Source organism: Tachypleus tridentatus, unplaced genomic scaffold (assembly GCF_004210375.1).
Source record: "Tachypleus tridentatus isolate NWPU-2018 unplaced genomic scaffold, ASM421037v1 Hic_cluster_2, whole genome shotgun sequence".
Classification (NCBI taxonomy): domain Eukaryota; kingdom Metazoa; phylum Arthropoda; class Merostomata; order Xiphosura; family Limulidae; genus Tachypleus; species Tachypleus tridentatus.
Genome location: NW_027467782.1, coordinates 65,730,360 through 65,753,588, shown reverse-complemented (window position 1 = coordinate 65,753,588; position 23,229 = coordinate 65,730,360). Strand labels below are relative to the sequence as shown.

At 32.1% G+C, this 23,229-nt stretch overlaps 1 protein-coding gene across 1 annotated transcript; it reads left to right on the top strand.

Annotated features, from left to right (window-relative positions):
• The first annotated feature begins 2,745 nt into the window (after positions 1 to 2,745).
• On the top strand, positions 2,746 to 23,205 carry LOC143242366 (cadherin-86C-like). Its single transcript, XM_076485722.1, has 8 exons — positions 2,746 to 2,758; positions 6,887 to 6,965; positions 12,246 to 12,367; positions 12,598 to 12,792; positions 13,930 to 14,088; positions 14,479 to 14,529; positions 19,800 to 19,873; positions 23,121 to 23,205. Exons 3-8 carry the CDS (start codon positions 12,248 to 12,250, stop codon positions 23,203 to 23,205), a joined length of 684 nt encoding a protein of 227 aa, XP_076341837.1. The 5' UTR covers positions 2,746 to 2,758; positions 6,887 to 6,965; positions 12,246 to 12,247.
• Positions 23,206 to 23,229: the final 24 nt, after the last annotated feature.

The following is a 23,229-nucleotide window of genomic DNA, read 5'->3' as shown; positions in this document are numbered from 1 at the left end:
GTTCAGAATCATGTACCATCTACAGATACTAGCATTGGTGAGTTCAGTATCATGTACCATCTACAGAGATTAGCATTTTTGAGTTCAGTAAAGTGTACAATATACAGATACTACCATTGGTGAGTTCAGTAACGTGTACAGTTTACAGATACCAGCATTGGTGAGTCAGTAACGTGTACAGTCTACAGATACTAGTACTGGTGTGTTCACTAACGTGTTCATTATACAGATATTAGAACTGATTATTTCAGTTACGTGTAAAGTATACAGATACTAAAACTGGTGTGTTCAGTAATATTTACAGTCTACAGATACTAGAACTGGTGTGTTCAGTAACGTGTTCAGTATACAGATACTAGAACTGATGTGTTCAGTATCGTGTACAGTCTGCAGATACTAGAACTGGTGTTTTCAGTAACGTGTACAGTTTACAGATACTATAACTGATGTGTTCAGTAACGTGTACAGTATACATATACTAGAACTGGTGTGTTCAGTAACGTGTATAGTATACAGATACTAGAACTGGTGTGTTTAGTAACGTGTACAGTATACAGATATTAGAACTGGTGTGTTTAGTAACGTAGTAACGTGTACAGTCTACAGACACTAGCATTTTGAGTTCAGTATCATATACCATCTACAGACACTAGCATTTTTGAGTTCAGTATCATATACCATCTACAGACACTAGCATTTTTGAGTTCAGTAACGTGTACAGTATACAGATACTAGAACTGGTGTGTTCAGTATCATGTACAGTATACAGATACTAGAACTGATGAGTTTAGTAACGTGTACAGTCTACAGACACTAGAACTGGTGTGTACAGTAACGTGTATAGTTTACAGACACTAGAACTGATGAGTTTAGTAACGTGTACAGTTTACAGACACTAGAACTGATGAGTTGAGTAACGTAGTTTACAGACACTAGAACTAATGAGTTTAGTAACGTAGTTTATAGACACTAGAACTAATGAGTTTAGTAACGTGTACAGTTTACAGACACTAGAACTGATGAGTTTAGTAACGTAGTTTACAGACACTAGAACTAATGAGTTTAGTAACGTAGTTTACAGACACTAGAACTAATGAGTTTAGTAACGTGTACAGTTTACAGACACTAGAATTAATGAGTTTTGTAACGGGTACAGTTTACAGACACTAGAACTAATGAGTTTAGTAACGTGTACAGTTTGTAGACACTAGAACTGATTAGTTTAGTAATTTTTGCCGTCTGAAGATACTATGAGTAATGAGTTTAGTAACGTGTATACATGCTACAGATACTAGAACTAGTGCGTTTAGTAATGTTTACCGTCTGTAGATACTAGGACTGGTGAGTTTAGTAATGTTTACCGTCTGTAGATACTAGGACTGGTGAGTTTAGTAATGTTTACCGTCTGTAGATACTAGGACTGGTGAGTTTAGTATTGTTTACCGTTTGTAGATACTAGGACTGGTGAGTTTAGTAATGTTTATCGTCGGTAGATACTGGGACCGGTGAGTTTAGTTTACGTTAAATGAATAAATTCGAAGCTTATATGGATGCCATGTCTTACAAACAATGATTTCATGGACTTATTACATTTAATTTACTGGGATCATCTAAGATTATTTGATATAAAACTTACATACAGACATTTCTTTTAGGAATATTTTACTGTCGTAGCATATTAAAACATCAAACCTGCTTTCCCAACATACACTTTTCTCTATCAATGTCAAACCCACACATACTCATGTTAATAGTTTTGTTAGTTGTTGAACACTGGGTTGCTCACATAACAGTAACATGGACATTCTCATCACCCCAAAGTTAATAAATTAAGCATCTTTCTACAGCTTGCCTTAAGAAATCTGTTACCTTTTACTAATACGTTCAGTAATATAATTTCCGGGAATTCAGATCATCATATATAAGCTTGTTTAGAGTAAAAGATTAACCCTCACCTTACAGTTAAGTTCAAGGTTCGAGCTGCGATGTACACTGAACACGCTCTTCAGCTCTAGCTTCCGGGCGTGTAAATTAATCCCGTATAATAGCATCAACATAAGTGATTGGTGCTGTTACCTTGTTTTGTGTAATAGCAGCAACATCAGCGATTGGTGCTGTTACCTTGTTTTGTGTAATAGCAGCAATCTAAGCGGTTGGTGCTGTTGCCTTGTTTCATGTAATAGCAGCAACATGAGTGATTGGTGCTGTTACCTTGTTTCGTGTAATAGCAGCAACATAAGCGGTTGGTGCTGTTACCTTGTTTTGTGTTATAGCAGCAACATAAGCGATTGGTGCTATTACCTTGTTTTGTGTAATAGCAGCAACGTAAGCAGCAGGTACTGTTATCTTATTGCCTTTTTTTGTTAGCAGACATAAACTGTAGATAGCTATTTCTGATCTTCGAGGTCTCTTACATAACACCAATAACATGAATTATAAAAAATGGTTTGTATAGAACGTAAGCACAATGAATTATATTAATGGTCTATAAATACTGATAGTGGTTATAAATAAGTTTACACGTGAAGTACAAAAAGGGAGTGACTTGCCGGATTTACCTCTGTAAAGTAAGCATTCAAAAAGTTGGAAACTATCAAAGACTTCTGCTTTCTCTTTCAGAATGCTTGGACGAACGAGACGGTTGATACAAGAAACATAGCCGAGGTAGACATTGTAGTGACAGTAGAGGATGTCCAAGACACTCCCCCATCTTCATGGATCTTCCGTCAGTAGTTAGGTATCAGAAAGCCTCAAGCCGGTGGGTTATTACTACAACCAGTTTTATTGCAAACACCCTGTTGAACTTTGAGTAAAGTCAACTAATCATTACGTTATTTGTTTCTCCACATAGAGATAAATATCTTGAAACCTCGTTGTTTTATTCTGTGTAGAGAGAAGAAAGTTATGAAATTATTGTTTGTTCAGAGCTACGTCAGTTTACATTTGTGGCTTGAAAAAACTAAAGAAACTTATATAAGAAACCTTAAATTCATATAATTTTGTCTGTGCATTAAAACTGCAGTAATTACCATAATATTCAATAGTCCAGTAACCTATCCAAACTAATACAATACTTGACAATACACTAACCTATGGAATGAGTTGTTGTGAATGCAGTGAATTTCAGATACTTTAAAGGAAAGCTCGACAGTGTATCAATGATAAGGGCTGGCTTTTTTTCTCATTCAAGTTATTTATTTAATAGTTTTAGTTTGGCTAATAGGATGGAATAGTCGAGATAAACCAATAGGTCCCCTGTTGTTCCTAATCATTATGTTAATATATGTAATACGGCCCATGCACTAACATAACCTAATCTTTATAATCGTGAAAAGGACACCGTCCTAGTCTAACCAATATAATCTTCAACTGTACATTAACCTAACCTAATCACAATAATATCTTGTACGGTGCACTATGCTAATCCAATCTATATAATCTTGGACTGTACACTAACCTCACTTAATCACTATAATATATTGTGTAATGCACTCTCCTGGTCTAACCAATGTAATCTTGGACTGTACACTAACCTCACTTAATCACTATAGTATATTGTGTAATGCACTATGCTAATCCAATCTATATAATCTTGGACTGTACACTAACCTCACTTAATCACTATAATATATTGTGTAATGCACTCTCCTGGTCTAACCAATATAATCTTGGACTGTACACTAACCTCACTTAATCACTATAGTATATTGTGTAATGCACTCTTCTAGTCTAACCAATATAATCTTGAACTGTACACTAACTTAACCTAATCACTATAATATATTGTGTAGTACACTCTTCTAGTCCAACCAATATATTCTTGAACTGTACACTAACGTAATTTTATCACTATAATATATTTTGCAGTGCACTCTCCTTGTTTAACCAATATAATCACGGACTGTACATTTACCTAACCTAATCACTGTAACATCTTGTACAGTGCACTCTCCAGTTCTAACCAATATAATATTGGACTGTACACTAACTTAACCTAATCACTATAACATCTTGTACAGTGCACTATCCTGGTCTAACCAACATAATCTTGGACCGCACACTAACCTGATGTAATCTATAATATCTTATACAGTGCATTATCCTAGTCTAACCAATATAATATTGGACTGTACACTAACCTAACCTAATCACTATAACATCTTGTACAGTGCACTATCCTGGTCTAACCAACATAATCTTGGACCGCACACTAACCTGATGTAATCTATAATATCTTATACAGTGCATTATCCTAGTCTAACCAATATAATATTGGACTGTACACTAACCTAACCTAATCACTATAATATCTTGTATAGTGCACTATCCTAGTCTATCCAACATAATCTTGGACCGCACACTAACCTGACGTAATCTATAATATCTTATACAGTGCATTATCCTAGTCTAACCAATGTAACCTTGAACTGTACACTAAACTAACCTAATCGCTGTAATGTCTTGTACAGTGCACTCTCATAGTCTAACCAATGTAATCTTCAACTGTACACTAATCTAACCTAATCGCTGTAATGTCTTGTACAGTGCACTCTCATAGTCTAACCAATGTAACCTTGAACTGTACACTAATCTAACCTAATCGCTGTAATGTCTTGTACAGTGCACTCTCATAGTCTAACCAATGTAATCTTGAACTGTACACTAATCTAACCTAATCGCTGTAATGTCTTGTACAGTGCACTCTCACAGTCTAACCAATGTAATCTTGAACTGTACACTAATCCAACCTAATCGCTGTAATGTCTTGTACAGTGCACTCTCACAGTCTAACCAATGTAATCTTGAGCTGTACACTAATCTAACCTAATCGCTGTAATGTCTTGTACAGTGCACTCTCATAGTCTAACCAATGTAATCTTGAGCTGTACACTAAACTAATCTAATCACACTAATATACAATGCTGGCTAAAATTTTAAGGCCAATAAACATAAAGAAAAAATATGCATTTTGTTTTGTTAGACTCAACCACTTGTTTGAGTAGAGCATTGAAAGATGAAAATAAGAAAAGAGAAAATAAAAATAAAAAACACGTTAATCGGTAAACACGTAACGAAATTTAGTCATTTGTGTTCAAGCATTAGCGTTGTCAACATCTCCCACTGACATCTCCTGTGTTACATTTGGTAAAAACATGGCAAAGGCTAAAAAGTTAACAGAGTTTAAACGTGGCAGAATTGTCGAGCTGTAAAAGCAAGGTCTCTCTCAACGTACTATCGCTGGTGAAATTGAGCGTAGTAAAACTGCTGTTACAAATTTCTTAAAAGACCTTGATAAATACATAACGAGAATTTCAAGTGGTCGGCCCAAGAAAATTTTGCCGGCGTTGAGCAGGAGGATTCGATGGGTTGTCCGGCAAGACACCAGCCGATAGTCGAACCAGATTAAGGCCCTACGGATGCAGAATGCAGCTCAAGAACAATAAGATGGCATCTACGAGAAAAAGGCTTTAAAAACCGTAAACGTCTTCAAAAGCCACGCCTCCTTCCACACCACGAAACAGCTCGGTTAAACTTTGCTGAGAAGCACCAAACATGGGACGTAGAAACGTGAATCAATGTTTTGTTCTCTGATGAGAAAAAATTTAACCAGGATGGTACAAATGGCTTCCAACATTACTGGCACGCTAAGGATATCCCACCAGAGACATTTTCTACACGACACAGTGGAGAAAGTTCCATCATGATCTGGGGTGCTTTCTCCTTTCATGGAACAATGGAGCTTCAGGTAATACAGGAGCGTCAAACAGCAGCTGGCTACATTGGCATGTGGAGGGAGCATCCTTATTGACTGAAGGTCCTCACTTGTGTGGAAATGACTGGATCTTTCAGCAGGACAATGCTGCAATCCACGATGCCCGTAGGACAAAGGACTTTTTTCATGGCGAATAACGTGATTCTTTTGGACCATCCAGCGTGTTCGCCCGAACTGAACCCCACTGAAAATGTTTGGGGGTGGATGGCAAAGGAAATTATACAAGTGGACGTCAATTCCAAACAGTGCATGATCTTCGTGAAACCATCTTAACCACTTGGAATAACATTCCAGCCAACCTTCTGTGAACGTTTATGTCGACCATGTCAAAGCGAATGTTTGTAGTTATTCATAATGATGGCCGTGCAACTCACTACTGAGACCTCTTGTTGGGCATTTCCTACCATGTTTAGGACTTCTTTTTGGTATGGTTTTTAACTTTTGACCAGCTAGCATTTAGGCTAATTTCATGGTGTTCACATTTTCCCTATTAAATGTTAAGAAGTTTTTTTTTTCATTTTCCCTTTTCTTATTTTCATCTTTCGAAGTTCTACTCAAATAAATGGTTGAGTCTAACAATGCAAAATGCATATTTTTTTCTTTATGTTCATTGGCCTTAAGATTTTAGCCAGCAGTGTATATTGTATTGCACTCTCCAAGTTTAACCAATATAATCTTGCACTGTACACTATTCTAATCTTGTCTCTTATAATATCTTGTGCAGTATATTGTCCAAGTGTAACCAATATCATTTTGAACCTTAAACGAACCTAACGTAATCACTGTTATATCTTGTACAGTGCATTCTCAAAGTCTAACCTATATAATCTTGGACTGGTCACTAATCTAACTTATTCGTTATAATATGTTGTGTGGTGCTCTCTCTAAGTCTAACCAATATTAACTTGTACACTAACCTAACCTAATACTATATTACCTTATACAGTACACCATTCTAGTCTAACCAATATAATCTTTGAGTGAACACTGACCTATCCTAATCTTTATAATATTTTGTAATGTGCACTATCCTAGTTTAACGAATATATTCTTAGCCTGTGATACACACAGAGAGACTTGGACAGTCATCAAATTACAGTTTTTATTTGACAGGGTAACAACGTCATAAGAGTTCATGCCGAAGATGGAGATTTTGGGGACCAGCGTAACATCTCCTATAGTTTGGTAACAGGTGAAGGATGTTAATTTAATAATGTTACTTTTTAATATTCAAAGGACGAGCTTTTCAGTTTTTACTTTTACTACAATCTCTGATGAAAGAAATTAAATATATAAACTAATATTCTCATTATCAACTATAATAGTAGTTGCAAGATCCTTTCATTTTCACACCACAAAATGACAGTCGTATTTTACACATTCAACCTCTGCAGAACTGAACACAACAACTGTCTCATCTTCACAGTAAACCTATACGGAACTCAACACAACAACTGTGTCATCTTCACAGTAAACCTATACGGAACTCAACCCAACAACTGCGTCATCTTCACAGTAAACCTATACGGAACTCAACCCAACAACTGTGTCATCTTCACAGTAAACCTATACAGAACTCAACACAACCCAACAACTGTCTCATCTTCACAGTAAACCTATACGGAACTCAACCCAACCCAACAACTGTCTCATCTTCACAGTAAACCTATACGGAACTCAACCCAACAACTGTGTCATCTTCACAGTAAACCTATACAGAACTCAACACAACCCAACAACTGTCTCATCTTCACAGTAAACCTATACAGAACTCAACACAACCCAACAACTGTCTCATCTTCACAGTAAACCTATATGGAACTCAACCCAACAACTGTGTTATCTTCACAGTAAACCTATACATAATTGAACATAACACAACAGCTGTCTCATCTTCACAGTAAACCTATACATAATTGAACACAACACAACAACTGTCTCATTTTCACAGTAAACCTATACAGAACTGAACACAACACAACAACTGTCTCATCTTCACAGTAAACCTATACAGAACTGAACACAACACAACAACTGTCTCATTTTCACAGTAAACCTATACATAATTGAACATAACACAACAACTTTTTCATATTAACATTACAAAGGTTCAAGTGTATTAACTGGATGATATTTGAGTACTTTAAATTACTGTATTTTGTAACCATGGCTATCAATATTTAATATAACCACTAATAGAAGTAACAGTTTAAAACATTAGCATAACTGTTAATATGTCACCTAACCATTTCTAGTAGTTGCAGCTTAAATGATAACTAGAGCTATAGATACCTCATGTAACCATTGCTAGAGATTAGAATTTAACTCATAACCATGACTATTATTACCTTAAACAACCACTGCTGGTAATTATGAGTTGAATCATTACTATTAATTAAAAAATGAAATTCACAAATACTAAACAGAGCTGGAACAATATGTAATGCTACATAAACACCTAGATTTAATAATATTATCTGAATCATAAGTGATAATAGGTTCTTACCAGGAATTTTCACAAGCAAACATGCATATTTTATCATAACTCTTCATACGAAATCACGAATGTTTTTTCTCGTCAAAAAACCATGAGGAACTGCTCGTTCCACAACAACAAAACCATCAACTAAGTCTTACACATGTTTTGAAGAAACTGTGTCCCAAATGAAGCTCTTAATTTGTAAGATACATCTGGTGCTATTAACTGCATTACTCTCTATTTATAGTGATTTTCGTTATATCTGAACAAAGACCAATGTATCTATCATACATTCATTCAACACATTGTTCAGAGTGCTGTTTTCTCACATCTGAACAAATACCAGTGTATTCATCATACACATTGTTTATAGTGTTGTTCACCAATAATACATCTCTAACGCTGCTTTATAGAGTGGGTCAATGATACATCTCCCCTTACACTTAATTTAAACAGTGAATCAATAATAAGTCTACTCTAACGCTGTTTTATAAAGTGGATCAATGATACATCTCCCCTTACACTTAGTTTAAACAGTGAATCAATAATAAGTCTACTCTAACGCTGTTTTATAGAGTGGATCAATGATACATCTCTCCCACACTTAGTTTAAACAGTGAATCAATAATAAGTCTACTCTAACGCTGCTTTTATAGAGTGGGTCAATGATACATCTCCCTTACACTTAGTTTAAACAGTGAATCAATAATAAGTCTACTCTAACGTTGTTTTATAGAGTGGATCAATGATACATCTCCCCTTACACTTAGTTTTAACAGTGAATCAATCATAAGTCTACTCTAACGCTGTTTTATAGAGTGGATCAATGATACATCTCCCCTTACACTTAGTTTAAACAGTGAATCAATAATAAGTCTACTCTAACGCTGTTTTATAGAGTGGATCAATGATACATCTCTCCTTACACTTAGTTTAAACAGTGAATCAATAATAAGTCTACTCTAACGCTGTTTTATAGAGTGGATCAATGATACATCTCCCCTTACACTTAGTTTAAACAGTAAATCAATAATAAGTCTACTCTAACGCTGTTTTATAGAGTGGATCAATGATACATCTCCCTTACACTTAGTTTAAACAGTGAATCAATAATAAGTCTACTCTAACGCTGTTTTATAGAGTGGGTCAATGATACATCTCCCCTTACACTTAGTTTAAACAGTGAATCAATAATAAGTCTACTCTAACGCTGTTTTGTAAAGTGGATCAATGATACATCTCTCCTTACACTTAGTTTAAACAGTGAATCAATAATAAGTCTACTCTAACGCTGTTTTATAGAGTGGGTCAATGATACATCTCCCCTTACACTTAGTTTAAACAGTGAATCAATAATAAGTCTACTCTAACGCTGTTTTATAGAGTGGATCAATGATACATCTCCTTACACTTAGTTTAAACAGTAAATCAATAATAAGTCTACTCTAACGCTGTTTTATAAAGTGGATCAATGATACATCTCCCCTTACACTTAGTTTAAACAGTGAATCAATAATAAGTCTACTCTAACGCTGTTTTATAGAGTGGGTCAATGATACATCTCCTTACACTTAGTTTAAACAGTGAATCAATAATAAGTCTACTCTAACGCTGTTTTGTAAAGTGGATCAATGATACATCTCTCCTTACACTTAGTTTAAACAGTGAATCAATAATAAGTCTACTCTAACGCTGTTTTATAGAGTGGGTCAATGATACATCTCCCCTTACACTTAGTTTAAACAGTGAATCAATAATAAGTCTACTCTAACGCTGTTTTATAGAGTGGATCAATGATACATCTCCCCTTACACTTAGTTTAAGCAGTGAATCAATAATAAGTCTACTCTAACGCTGTTTTATAGAGTGGATCAATGATACATCTCTCCCTTACACTTAGTTTAAACAGTGAATCAATAATAAGTCTACTCTAACGCTGTTTTATAGAGTGGATCAATGATACATCTCCCCTTACACTTAGTTTAAACAGTAAATCAATAATAAGTCTACTCTAACGCTGTTTTATAGAGTGGATCAATGATACATCTCCCCTTACACTTAGTTTAAACAGTGAATCAATAATAAGTCTACTCTAACGCTGTTTTATAGAGTGGGTCAATGATACATCTCCCCTTACACTTAGTTTAAACAGTGAATCAATAATAAGTCTACTCTAACGCTGTTTTGTAAAGTGGATCAATGATACATCTCTCCTTACACTTAGTTTAAACAGTGAATCAATAATAAGTCTACTCTAACGCTGTTTTATAGAGTGGGTCAATGATACATCTCCCCTTACACTTAGTTTAAACAGTGAATCAATAATAAGTCTACTCTAACGCTGTTTTATAGAGTGGATCAATGATACATCTCCCCTTACACTTAGTTTAAACAGTGAATCAATAATAAGTCTACTCTAACGCTGTTTTATAGAGTGGATCAATGATACATCTCCCCTTACACTTAGTTTTAAACAGTGAATCAATCATAAGTCTACTCTAACGCTGTTTTATAGAGTGGATCAATGATACATCTCCCCTTACACTTAGTTTAAACAATGAATCAATAATAAGTCTACTCTAACGCTGTTTTATAGAGTGGATCAATGATACATCTCCCTTACACTTAGTTTAAACAGTGAATCAATAATAAGTCTACTCTAACGTTGTTTTATAAAGTGGATCAATGATACATCTCCCTACACTTAGTTTAAACAGTGAATCAATAATAAGTCTACTCTAACGCTGTTTTATAGAGTGGATCAATGATACATTTCCCCTTACACTTAGTTTAAACAGTGAATCAATCATAAGTCTACTCTAACGCTGTTTTATAGAGTGGATCAATGATACATCTCCCCTTACACTTAGTTTAAACAGTGAATCAATAATAAGTCTACTCTAACGCTGTTTTATAGAGTGGATCAATGATACATCTCTCCTTACACTTAGTTTAAACAGTGAATCAATAATAAGTCTACTCTAACGCTGTTTTATAGAGTGGATCAATGATACATCTCCCCTTACACTTAGTTTAAACAGTAAATCAATAATAAGTCTACTCTAACGCTGTTTTATAGAGTGGATCAATGATACATCTCCCCTTACACTTAGTTTAAACAGTGAATCAATAATAAGTCTACTCTAACGCTGTTTTGTAAAGTGGATCAATGATACATCTCCCCTTACACTTAGTTTAAACAGTGAATCAATAATAAGTCTACTCTAACGCTGTTTTATAGAGTGGGTCAATGATACATCTCCCCTTACACTTAGTTTAAACAGTGAATCAATAATAAGTCTACTCTAACGCTGTTTTGTAAAGTGGATCAATGATACATCTCTCCTTACACTTAGTTTAAACAGTGAATCAATAATAAGTCTACTCTAACGCTGTTTTATAGAGTGGATCAATGATACATCTCCCCTTACACTTAGTTTAAACAGTGAATCAATAATAAGTCTACTCTAACGCTGTTTTATAGAGTGGGTCAATGATACATCTCCCCTTACACTTAGTTTAAACAGTAAATCAATAATAAGTCTACTCTAACGCTGTTTTATAGAGTGGGTCAATGATACATCTCCCCTTACACTTAGTTTAAACAGTGAATCAATAATAAGTCTACTCTAACGCTGTTTTATAGAGTGGATCAATGATACATCTCCCCTTACACTTAGTTTAAACAGTGAATCAATAATAAGTCTACTCTAACGCTGTTTTATAGAGTGGATCAATGATACATCTCCCCTTACACTTAGTTTAAACAGTGAATCAATAATAAGTCTACTCTAACGTTGTTTATAAAGTGGATGAATGATACATTTACCATCGCACGTTGTTTTAAACAGTGAATATTTACCTAACAGTGTCTTACATAGTGATCCAATCATACTTGAAGAAATGATTAGAAACATGTTAATAATGAACTTAGTTGAAAATATTATTTTTTATGACGAACATAATTAAATGCTTTTTGTTTTTATGGTGAAGATATGCCCTGGGTGTCGTTTTTTACTATCAACTCTACAAGTGGAGAGATTATATTAGCTCAACCAATCAACGAGTTAAGACGGCAGTACAAAGCTGCCGCTCCACTACTACTTGGTGTGAGGGTTAGTTTATTTTTGTTACATGATGCGTGTGATAAAATTAAGGAAAATAAGTTTAAGATACTCTAGTTGAAGAGTCATGTAAATTGTTGGTACAAAATAAGTTATATGTTGTTTGTAACTGTCGTAAAATCGACATATAAATAAAATATAACAGTGAGAACATTGTTCACAGAGTACATGAAATGGAAGAATAATTGCCGCTAGTGTTAAGAATTTATTTATTTATTTAGGCTAGAGAAATAGCTTCATCAGGAGCTCCACCAATGGACACAACTGCTGAGGTGGCGCTGGTGTTAGTGAACACTGAAAACCATCCCAAGTTCGCTAGTACTCGATATGTAGGAACGATAGAAGAAGGAAGTCCAGCGCTTACCGCAGTTCGATGGGATGGCGCCACTATCTGTCGTGTCACAGATGATGATCAGGTGAGACAGCCTCAATTTCAGAAAGTTTCGATACGCTCTTCTTTAATATAGACTTAAAAGTGTGTACCAATTTTAAAATGTAATTAAATGTTTTTTAAGAAACATAAAACTTCTTATCCAAGTTCTGAATAAAATTATCCATAAAATGTAATAATAGAAAATCATCTAGTTTCTATTCCGAACATGGGACTTGGAAATATATTTCAAGTAAATATACGGTTTTATGAGAAGAAGAAAACCTATTTCGAGGAAACACTATTTTCAGATTATCCAGTGGGAAAAACGATTTTAAAATTGTTTTAAAAAAAGAAAGATCCTTTTCGGTTTACGTAAAATATTATTATTATTAAATTCACATATGATTTACGAATAAATAAACTAAGTGATAGAAATTAATCTGTTCGTGTATTTTAGTTATTGTTTGGATAATAAAAATTTTATCAAAAATAATGCGTCTTGCTTGAATTTGAATTATATTTGGAAGACTGGCATGCTGGCAGTTGTCATCTGTAGCACACACGTTATTCACGTGTCTGTAATTAACTTGTAACATTTGTAGCACACATTTATCTACCTGTAGTGAATTTGTAACATTTGTATAATACATTTATCTACCTGTAGTGAATTTGTAACATTTGTATAACACATTTTATGCATGTTTTACAATTAACTTGTAACATTTGTAATACACATCTTATCTTGGTGTTTATAATGAACTTGTAACATTTGTAATATACATCTTATCCAGGTGTTTATAATGAACTTGTAACATTTGTAGCACATATCTTATCCAGGTGTTTATAATTAACTTGTAACATTTTTAGTACACTTCTTATTCACGTGTTTATAATGAATTTGTAACACCTGTAGTAGTACATATCTTGGTGTTTATAATGAATTTGTAACACCTGTAGTAGTACATATCTTGGTGTTTATAATGAATTTGTAACACCTGTAGTAGTACATATCTTGGTGTTTATAATGAATTTGTAACACCTGTAGCACACATCTTATATGCGTCTGTAATGAAGTTATAGGAATTGTACTACAGCTCTTGCTCTTATAATTTTGTAAAGTAAATATTTGTTATACGTTACAAACAAAGAAAATTGGTAAAGGTAATATACTTCATTTCAGGGTAAAAACGGAACTTTTCGACTATATTTGGAAGGTGATGGAGGAACGTTCGATGTGCAGCCATCTTCAGGGATGAATCAAGTAGATTTCGCCATTTTGGTGAAAAATCCTGCCGCTCTTGACTATGAAAGCAATGATAGGAAATATCTGGATTTTCACGTATGTTTGTTTTGAATCAAGTGGTATGTGAAAAAATAAATTTTAAGACATCGGTTTCTTTTATCGAGGCCAATAACCAACAAGAGAAAGAAATGGTTTGTAAGTAAGACTTGGCTTCTGTTTTCCTTAAACATGAATTTGCTTGGTTAGAATATATTATTTTCTCTGACTATGTCTGCGTAGACAAGCCAACGTTTATATTGTGACATTCTTGGAACATCACTTTATAAATAACAAAGTTTTTTGGCACAAAACAAACCCAGTTTTATAATGTGGGACTTTATGTACATTATATCTAAAACTATGAACCAGACAATATTACCTGTAGTACTACAAAAGTACCTTTTACTATACAACTTCATCGTTTTAGTGTTGTTATGACAACTGTAGGTAGTGGCTCGTGAAATTCAAGCTGTCAGTCCTTTGTCATCAACAACAGAGGTCAGAGTGAACGTCCTGGACGTTAACGACAACATCCCTCAGTTTAAAAAACTTTATGAAGCCCTCACTCTGAAAACGCTGAACCTGGGCATTATTTATTACAAAGATTGAGGTAAGTTAGTACATTATTAATCACAACTATTGAGTTAAGTTAGTTAGTTATTAGCCAAAAATATTGAGATAAGTTAGTTCTTTATCAACAAAAATATTAAGGAAAGTTAGAACGTTATTAATCACAAGTACTGAGATGAATTAGTATGTTATTAATGACAAATATTGATGTCAGTTAGTACGTTATTAATCACAAGTATTTATATCAGTTAGTACGTTATTAATCACAAGTATCGAGATGAATTAGTATGTTATTAATGACAAATATTGATGTCAGTTAGTACGTTATTAATCACAAGTATTTATATGGTGGTAGTACGTTATTAATCACAAGCAATTGAGATGAATTAGTATGTTATTAATGACAAATATTGATGTCAGTTAGTACGTTATTAATCACCAGTATTTATATCAGTTAATACGTTATTAATCAACAAGTACTGAGATGAATTAGTATGTTATTAATGACAAATATTGATGTCAGTTAGTACGTTATTAATCACAAGTATTTATATCAGTTAGTACGTTATTAATCACAAGTATTTATATCAGGTAGTACGTTATTAATCACAAGCAATTGAGATGAATTAGTACGTTATTAATGACAAATATTGATGTCAGTTAGTACGTTATTAATCACAAGCATTTATATCAGGTAGTACGTTATTAATCACAAGTATTGAGATGAATTAGTACGTTATTAATGACAAATATTGATGTCAGTTAGTACGTTATTAATCACAAGTATTTATATCAGTTAGTACGTTATTAATCACAAGCATTTATATCAGTTAGTACGTTATTAATCACAAGTATATTTATATCGGTAGTACGTTATTAATCACAAGTACTGAGTTGAATTAGTGTTATTATTGACGACAAATATTGATGTCAGTTAGCACGCTATTAATCACAAGCATTTATATCAGTTAGTACGTTGTTAAACACAAGCATTTATATCAAGTAGTACGTTATTAATCACAAGTACTGAGATGAATTAGTATGTTATTAATGACAAATATTGATGTCAGTTAGTAGGTTATTAATCACGCGTATTTATTCAGGTAGTACGTTATTAATTACAAGTACTGAGATGAATTGTATGTTATTAATGACAAATATTGATGTCAGTTAGTAGGTTATTAATCACAAGTATTTATATCAGGTAGTACGTTATTAATCACAAGTACTGAGATGAATTAGTATGTTATTAATGACAAATATTGATGTCATTAGTAACGTTATTAATCACAAGCATTTATATCAGGTAGTACGTTATTAATTACAAGTACTGAGATGAATTAGTATGTTATTAATGACAAATATTGATGTCAGTTAGTAGGTTATTAATCACAAGTATTTATATCAGGTAGTACGTTATTAATCACAAGTACTGAGATGAATTAGTATGTTATTAATGACAAATATTGATGTCAGTTAGTACGTTATTAATCACAAGTATTTATATCAGGTAGTACGTTATTAATCACAAGTACTGAGATGAATTAGTATGTTATTAATGACAAATATTGATGTCAGTAACGTTATTAATCACAAATATTTATATAAGTTAGTACGTTATTAATCACAAGTATTTATATCAATTACCTACGTTATTAATCGTAAGTATTTATATTGGGTAGTACGTTATTAATTACAAGTATTGAGATGAATTAGTATGTTATTAATGACAAATATTGATAAGTCAGTTAGTAGGTTATTAATCACAAGTATTTATATCAGTTAGTACGTTATTAATCACAAGTAGTGAGATGAATTAGTATGTTATTAATGACAAATATTGATGTCAGTTAGTAATGTTATTAATCACAAGTATTTATATCAGGTAGTACGTTATTAATCACAAATACTGAGATGAATTAGTACGTTATTAATGACAAATATTGATGTCAGCACGTTATTAATCACAAGTATTTATATCAGTTAGCGTTGTTAATACAAGTATTTATATCAATTAGTATGTTATTAATCACAAGTATTTATATCAGTTAGTACGTTATTAATCACAAGTATTTAGATGAATTAGTATGTTATTAATGACAAATATTGATATCAGTTAGTACGTTATTAATCACAAGTATTTATATCAGTTAGTACGTTATTAATCACAAGTACTTAGATGAATTAGTACGTTATTAATTAGCAATTATATGATATCAGTTAGTACGTTATTAATCACAAGTATTTATATCAGTTAGTACGTTATTAATCACAAATACCTGAGATGAATTAGTACGTTATTAATGACAAATATTGATGTCAGCACGTTATTAATCACAGGTATTTATATCAGTTAGTACGTTATTAATGACAAATATTGATGCCTGTCAGTACGTTATTAATTACAAGTATTCATTTAAGTTGGAACATTATTGATGACAATTATTGATTTAAGTCAGTACTTTACTAGCGACAAATATTCATGTGTTAGTTCGTTATTAAAAACATGTAATGAGTTAACTTAGTACATTATTATCTACAAATATTGAGGTGTGTTAGCACATTATTCATTACAAATATTGAGATGAATTAGTACGCTATTAATCACTAATATTGATTTAAGTTAGTACGTTATTAATAACAGTTATTGATTTTATGTCAGTACATTATTAATCACAAATATTGATGTAAGTTAGAAGTTATCAACATGAGCAAAAAACATCACATTCCTTGGCGTCACTTTCGACACAAAACTAACATGGAAAAAAACACATAAACAATATACACTCATCAATCAGAAAAGGATTTCATATCTAAAGACTATAACCGGTAAACAATCGAAATGTGCACCGAACACCATTATACAAATATACAGGTACTTACATCCGTCCACTAATAGAGTACGGATGTCAAGTAACATACAACATGTCAAACAACACACTCCAGAAAATCCAAGTGCAACAAACAAAATATTAAAATCCGCATTCATTTACTCATCTTTACACCAACAAATTATCTACACCAATTATTAGTAATTTACCAACTATAAGAGATAGAATAACAGAACTTTCTCTGAAATATTATCGAAAAGCAGAAAACAGAAACAAACTAACGGCATCACTACACAAATTATCAAGTGCACCAACAAATACATTATCACCATACAACATCAAGAATCACAATCCACTCAACAAAGAGTTTAAATACATGTTATTAACATTGAATTCCCTTTTTTTCAGGTACAGGGCACATGACAGGCAAAACTTTCGGCGCCTGTCGTGTGAAAGTGGGTTTTCTGGTACTCCCGTTTCCCATCAAAATCTTCAGGTATTGGATTTCTAGATCCCAGCCCAGGCAACCTTTTTGCCAGACCCAGAATCAGGTTGTTTGATTTGATCTGAACTTGAATGAATTACATCTATGTTCACATCTACCCAACTTTTTCTCTTTCGAGACAGGTCCTGACCTTTCCTTTCTTTCCACTGCTACCTTTGCCTCCACCCAAAAGACCATTTAGTGAGACATTCCCCACCCAGAAAGTCAAGAATAATAACGATAATTAATTTATTATTATAATAATAAAAAAAAACCACCACTTAATCCTAATAACAATCCACGTAGGGGACGAAAGGAACTACAAAGTTCCTGAAGACCCCAGTTGGAGAGAGAATTCTTCAGTTTCTCTCTCTCTAAACTGAACCCTACCACGTTAATTTAGTTTAGTTTACCAGCCCCCTTTAGTACAGCGGTATGTCTCCACGACGCTAAAATCAGGGGTTCGATTCCCCTCGGTGGGCTGAGCAGATAGCCCGCTTTGTGGCTGTTGCTATAAGAAAAACACACAAAAAACACACGCTACAAAAAATATATGTGAATTAGATCGTTATACGTTTCAAATATTGATGTAAATTGGTACGTCATCATACAAATATTGATGTAAGTTAGTGCGTTATTATCCACAAATATTGATTTAAATTAATACTAAATTTAGCCAAAAATATTGATGTAAGTTTGTAGTTCATTAGCCATAAAGATTGAGGGAAATTAAAACGTTATTAGCCACAAATATTGAGATAGCTTAGCAATGACTATAATTTTGTAATTCACTCATACCACATGTAGTACAAATAATTGAATAAGTAGTGTCTTAAATATACCCATCTATTGAGTATGCCTATACTCAGGGTATAGAATGTTTACCAGCAATTATTGTAATAAACAGTATGCTATGTTATACCCATCTATTGGGTATGCCTATACTCAGGGTATAGAATGTTTACCAGCAATTATTGTAATAAACAGTATACTAAATATACCCATCTATTGAGTATGTCTATACACAGAGTAAAGAACTTTCACAAGCAAATTCTATAATAATTATTTTGTTCATTCAAACCGTACATAGTACATAAAATCTCAGTAAATATTATCTTTGTATAGAAAGTCAAATTGTTTTATGTTAAAGCTATTTCTACTTATATATAAGAAATTCTTGCTAATTAATCATTTGGTTTTGATAGGTATATTTTTTTTTATGGTATAGTTATTTCAGGTTGTTGGGCTGAAGGTGTTTTGTAGTAGAGTTATTTCAGGTTGTTGGACTGAAGGTGTTTTATAGTATAGTTATTTCAGGTTGTTGGACTGAAGGGTGTTTTATTGTAGAAGTTATTTCAGGTTGTTGGACTGAAGGTGTTTTTATTATAGAGTTATTTCAAGTTGTTGGACTGAAGGTGTTTTTATAAGCATAGTTATTTCAGGTTGTTGGATTTAAGGTGTTTTATAGGTATTTATAGTTTGAGCTTGTTGGACTGAAGGTGTTTTATGGTATAGTTATTTCAGGGTTGTTGGACTGAAGGTGTTTTTATTGTATATAGTTATTTCAGGTTGTTGGACTGAAGGTGTTTTATTGTAGAGTTATTTCAAATTGTTGGACTGAAGGTGTTTTATGGTATAGATTATTTCAGGTTGTTGGACTGAAGGTGTTTTATTGTATAGATTTATTTCCAGGTTGTTGGACTGAAGGTGTTTTATTGTATAGTTATTTCAGGTTGTTGGACTGAAGGTGTTTTATTGTATAGTTATTTCAGGTTGTTGGACTGAAGGTGTTTTATAGTAGAGGATTTCAGGTTGTTGGACTGAAGGTGTTTTATAGTAGCAAGTTGTTGAGCTGAAATTCTTTTAATTCTTATTTTCTTCAGGCTACTGATAAAGATACTGGAGAATTTTGGAAAAGTTCGGTTTCACGTCAATCAATGGACCTATTGCCCAAAAAGTAAGTCAAAGTTAGAGACTAAAAGATTCTTATCATATATGGCTAAAATATTGTTTTAAATCACAGAATGGTGTGAAATATCAGAGGTGACATTGGAACAAATTAACGTTTTCTAGCTATGCAAGTATTTGTACAAATTTTCGAATATTTTGAGTGAGAATGGAGGTGTGCTATCATGTTTACATGTAGATTCAAACTTTCAGTTTTTTCAATGATTGAGCCCCCCAAAACTTTTTTTTTTTTCTCAAATTAAAATACCTGTTTTTGTCTTTATGTACACATGTGTGTGTGTGATTTGATTCTGCAAAATCATAGGGTCTTTAAGTTTGTAATGAGAAATTAGGGATTTATGGTCATGAGCTCTGAAATAACAGGTTTATATATTGGTCAGAAGTTTAACGAGACATTAAAACTATTATTTGTTATGTAATAGGTGTGTGTGTGTGTTTTTTCTTATAGCAAAGCCACATGGGATTGTCTCTAAGTCTACAGAGAAGTATCAATTCCTTGATTTTAGGTCTTATAGATTATGTTTAAAATTTTCTGCCAATATTTTGATGTATGAATCACTCAAAATTTTCTTTTTATCAGATAATTGGTTCAGTAGTTTGGTTTCTAAATCCAAATTTAAAATAGAAGGGCTCATGTTACTTTGATAAGGTTTTACACTTTATGGATATTTAAGTGAAAAGTTGGACAGTTCTATTGTTTTTCATTCCTAAGCTCATAAGCATAATACCCTATGCTGTCAGTTTAAATGTCATGACCCCAACCTGTCACCCTAAAGTCCATGATCACAAACCCTTAACCTATCATCCCAATTTTCGTGGATTAATTTGCAAGAAGTAAAAGAAAACTTGGATAAAAGAGAGAGATGAAAATGTTTCTAGAATGTCAACTTGAGATTAATTAAGTAACAATAAGGTTAAGATAAATAACAGATGTAAAGATGTGGGTAGAATGTCAACTTGTTATTAAAAACAACAACAATATAGGTTAAGATAAATAACAGATGTAAAGATGTATGTAGAATGTCAACCTGGTATTAAAACAACAACAACAAGGTTAAAATAAATAACAGATGTAAAGATGTATGTAGAATGTCAACCTGGTATTAAAACAACAATAAGATTAAGCTAAATAATAGATGTAAAGATGTATGTAGAATGTCAACTTGGTATAAACAATGACAATAATAAAGTTAAGATAAATAACAGATATAAAAGAATGTGTTTAGAATATCAAGTTGTCAATTAATAAAACCACAATAGAGATAATATAAATAATAGATGTAAAAAATATTGTAGAATTTTCAACTCTGTTTTTTTGGCTTAATCTTATTGTTGTTTTAATACCAAGATGACATTCTAAACACATTTTTACATTTGTTGTTTAGATTAATCTTATAGTTGTTGTTTTAAATACAAGTTGAAATTGTAAACACATCTTTATATTTTTTTTAGCTTAATCTTTATTGTTGATTTATTAATTTTAAGTTAACATTGAAGAAACATTTTTACATCTGTTATTTATCTTATTCTTATTTTAGTTGATATTCTAGAAACATCTTTACATATGTTATTCATCTCAACCTTGTTATTGTTTGAATAACAAGTTAACATTCTAAGCGCATCTTTACATTTTTTGCTATTTATATTAACTTTATTGTTGTTTTACTATTTCCAGGTTGATATTTTAAACACATGTTTACATTTGTTATTTATATTAACTTTATTGCTGTTTTACTATTTCCTGGTTGATATTCTAGAGACATCTTTACATTTGTTATTTATATTAACTTTATTGTTGTTTTACTATTTCCAGGTTGATATTCTAGAGACATCTTTACATTTGTTATTTATACTTTATTCTGTTTTGTTGTTTTACTATTTGAGGGTTGATATTTTAGACACATCTTTACATTTGTTATTTATATTAACTTTATTGTTGTTTTACTATTTCAGGTTGATATTCTAGACACATCTTTACATTTGTTATTTATATTAACTTTATTGTTGTTTTACTATTTCAATGTTGATATTCTAGAGACATCTTTACATTTGTTATTTATATTAACTTTATTGTTGTTTTACTATTTCACGCTTGATATTCTAGAGACATCTTTACATTTGTTATTTATATTAACTTTATTGTTGTTTTACTATTTCCAGGTTGATATTCTAGACACATCTTTACATTTGTTATTTATATTAACTTTATTGTTGTTTTACTATTTCAGTTTGATATTCTAGACACATCTTTACATTTTGTTATTTATATTAACTTTATTGTTGTTTTTTACTATTTCACGTTGATATTCTAGAGACATCTTTACATTTGTTATTTATATTAACTTTATTGTTGTTTTACTATTTCCAGGTTGATATTCTGTGACACATCTTTACATTTGTTATTTATATTAACTTTATTGTTGTTTTACTATTTCCAGGTTGATGTTCTAGACACATCTTTACATTTGTTATTTATATTAACTTTATTGTTGTTTTACTATTTTCAGGTTGATATTCTAGACACATCTTTACATTTGTTATTTATATTAATTTTATTGTTGTTTTACTATTTCCAGGTTGATATTCTAGACACATCTTTACATTTGTTATTTATATTAACTTTATTGTTGTTTTTAAACATTTCAGGTTGATATTCTAGACACATCTTTACATTTGTTATTTATATTAACTTTATTGTTGTTTTACTATTTCCAGGTTGATATTCTAGACACATCTTTACATTTGTTATTTATATTAACTTTATTGTTGTTTTACTATTTCCAGGTTGATATTCTAGACACATCTTTACATTTGTTATTTATATTAACTTTATTGTTGTTTTACTATTTCAGGTTGATTTTCTAGACACATCTTTACATTTGTTATTTATATTAACTTTATTGTTGTTTTACTATTTCAGGTTGATGTTCTAGACAACATCTTTACATTTGTTATTTATATTAACTTTTTTGTTGTTTTACTATTTGCAGGTTGATGTTCTAGACACATCTTTACATTTGTTATTTATATTAACTTTTTTTGTTGTTTTACTATTTCCAGGTTGATGTTCTAGACACATCTTAACATTTGTTATTTAGCTGAACCTGATTGTTGATGCTTTGACACCTAGTTGACATTCTAGACACATTTTTTTTGTATTTATTTAACTTAATCATATTGTTGTTGTTTTAATACCTGGTTGATATTCTAGACAAATTTTTATATTTGTTATTTAGCTTAATCTTAAATTCAGAGACTGGAGTTATCACTCTACAGACTCTTGAAGAAATGGATAGAGAACAATTCCAGAGTATACCCTAATTGTGGAAGCTTCGGGACAACCTC

What these genes read in the sequence shown, in the direction of transcription:
- LOC143242366 (XM_076485722.1), top strand. Translation starts at nt 12,248, where the DNA reads ATGCCCTGGGTGTCGTTTTTTACTATCAACTCTACAAGTGGAGAGATT. An exon ending in GTGTCACAGATGATGATCAG is followed by an intron (nt 12,793 to 13,929) that starts GTGAGACAGCCT and finishes ACTTCATTTCAG; the next exon opens with GGTAAAAACGGAACTTTTCG. An exon ending in ATGGACCTATTGCCCAAAAA is followed by an intron (nt 19,874 to 23,120) that starts GTAAGTCAAAGT and finishes TTTGTTATTTAG; the next exon opens with CTTAATCTTAAATTCAGAGA.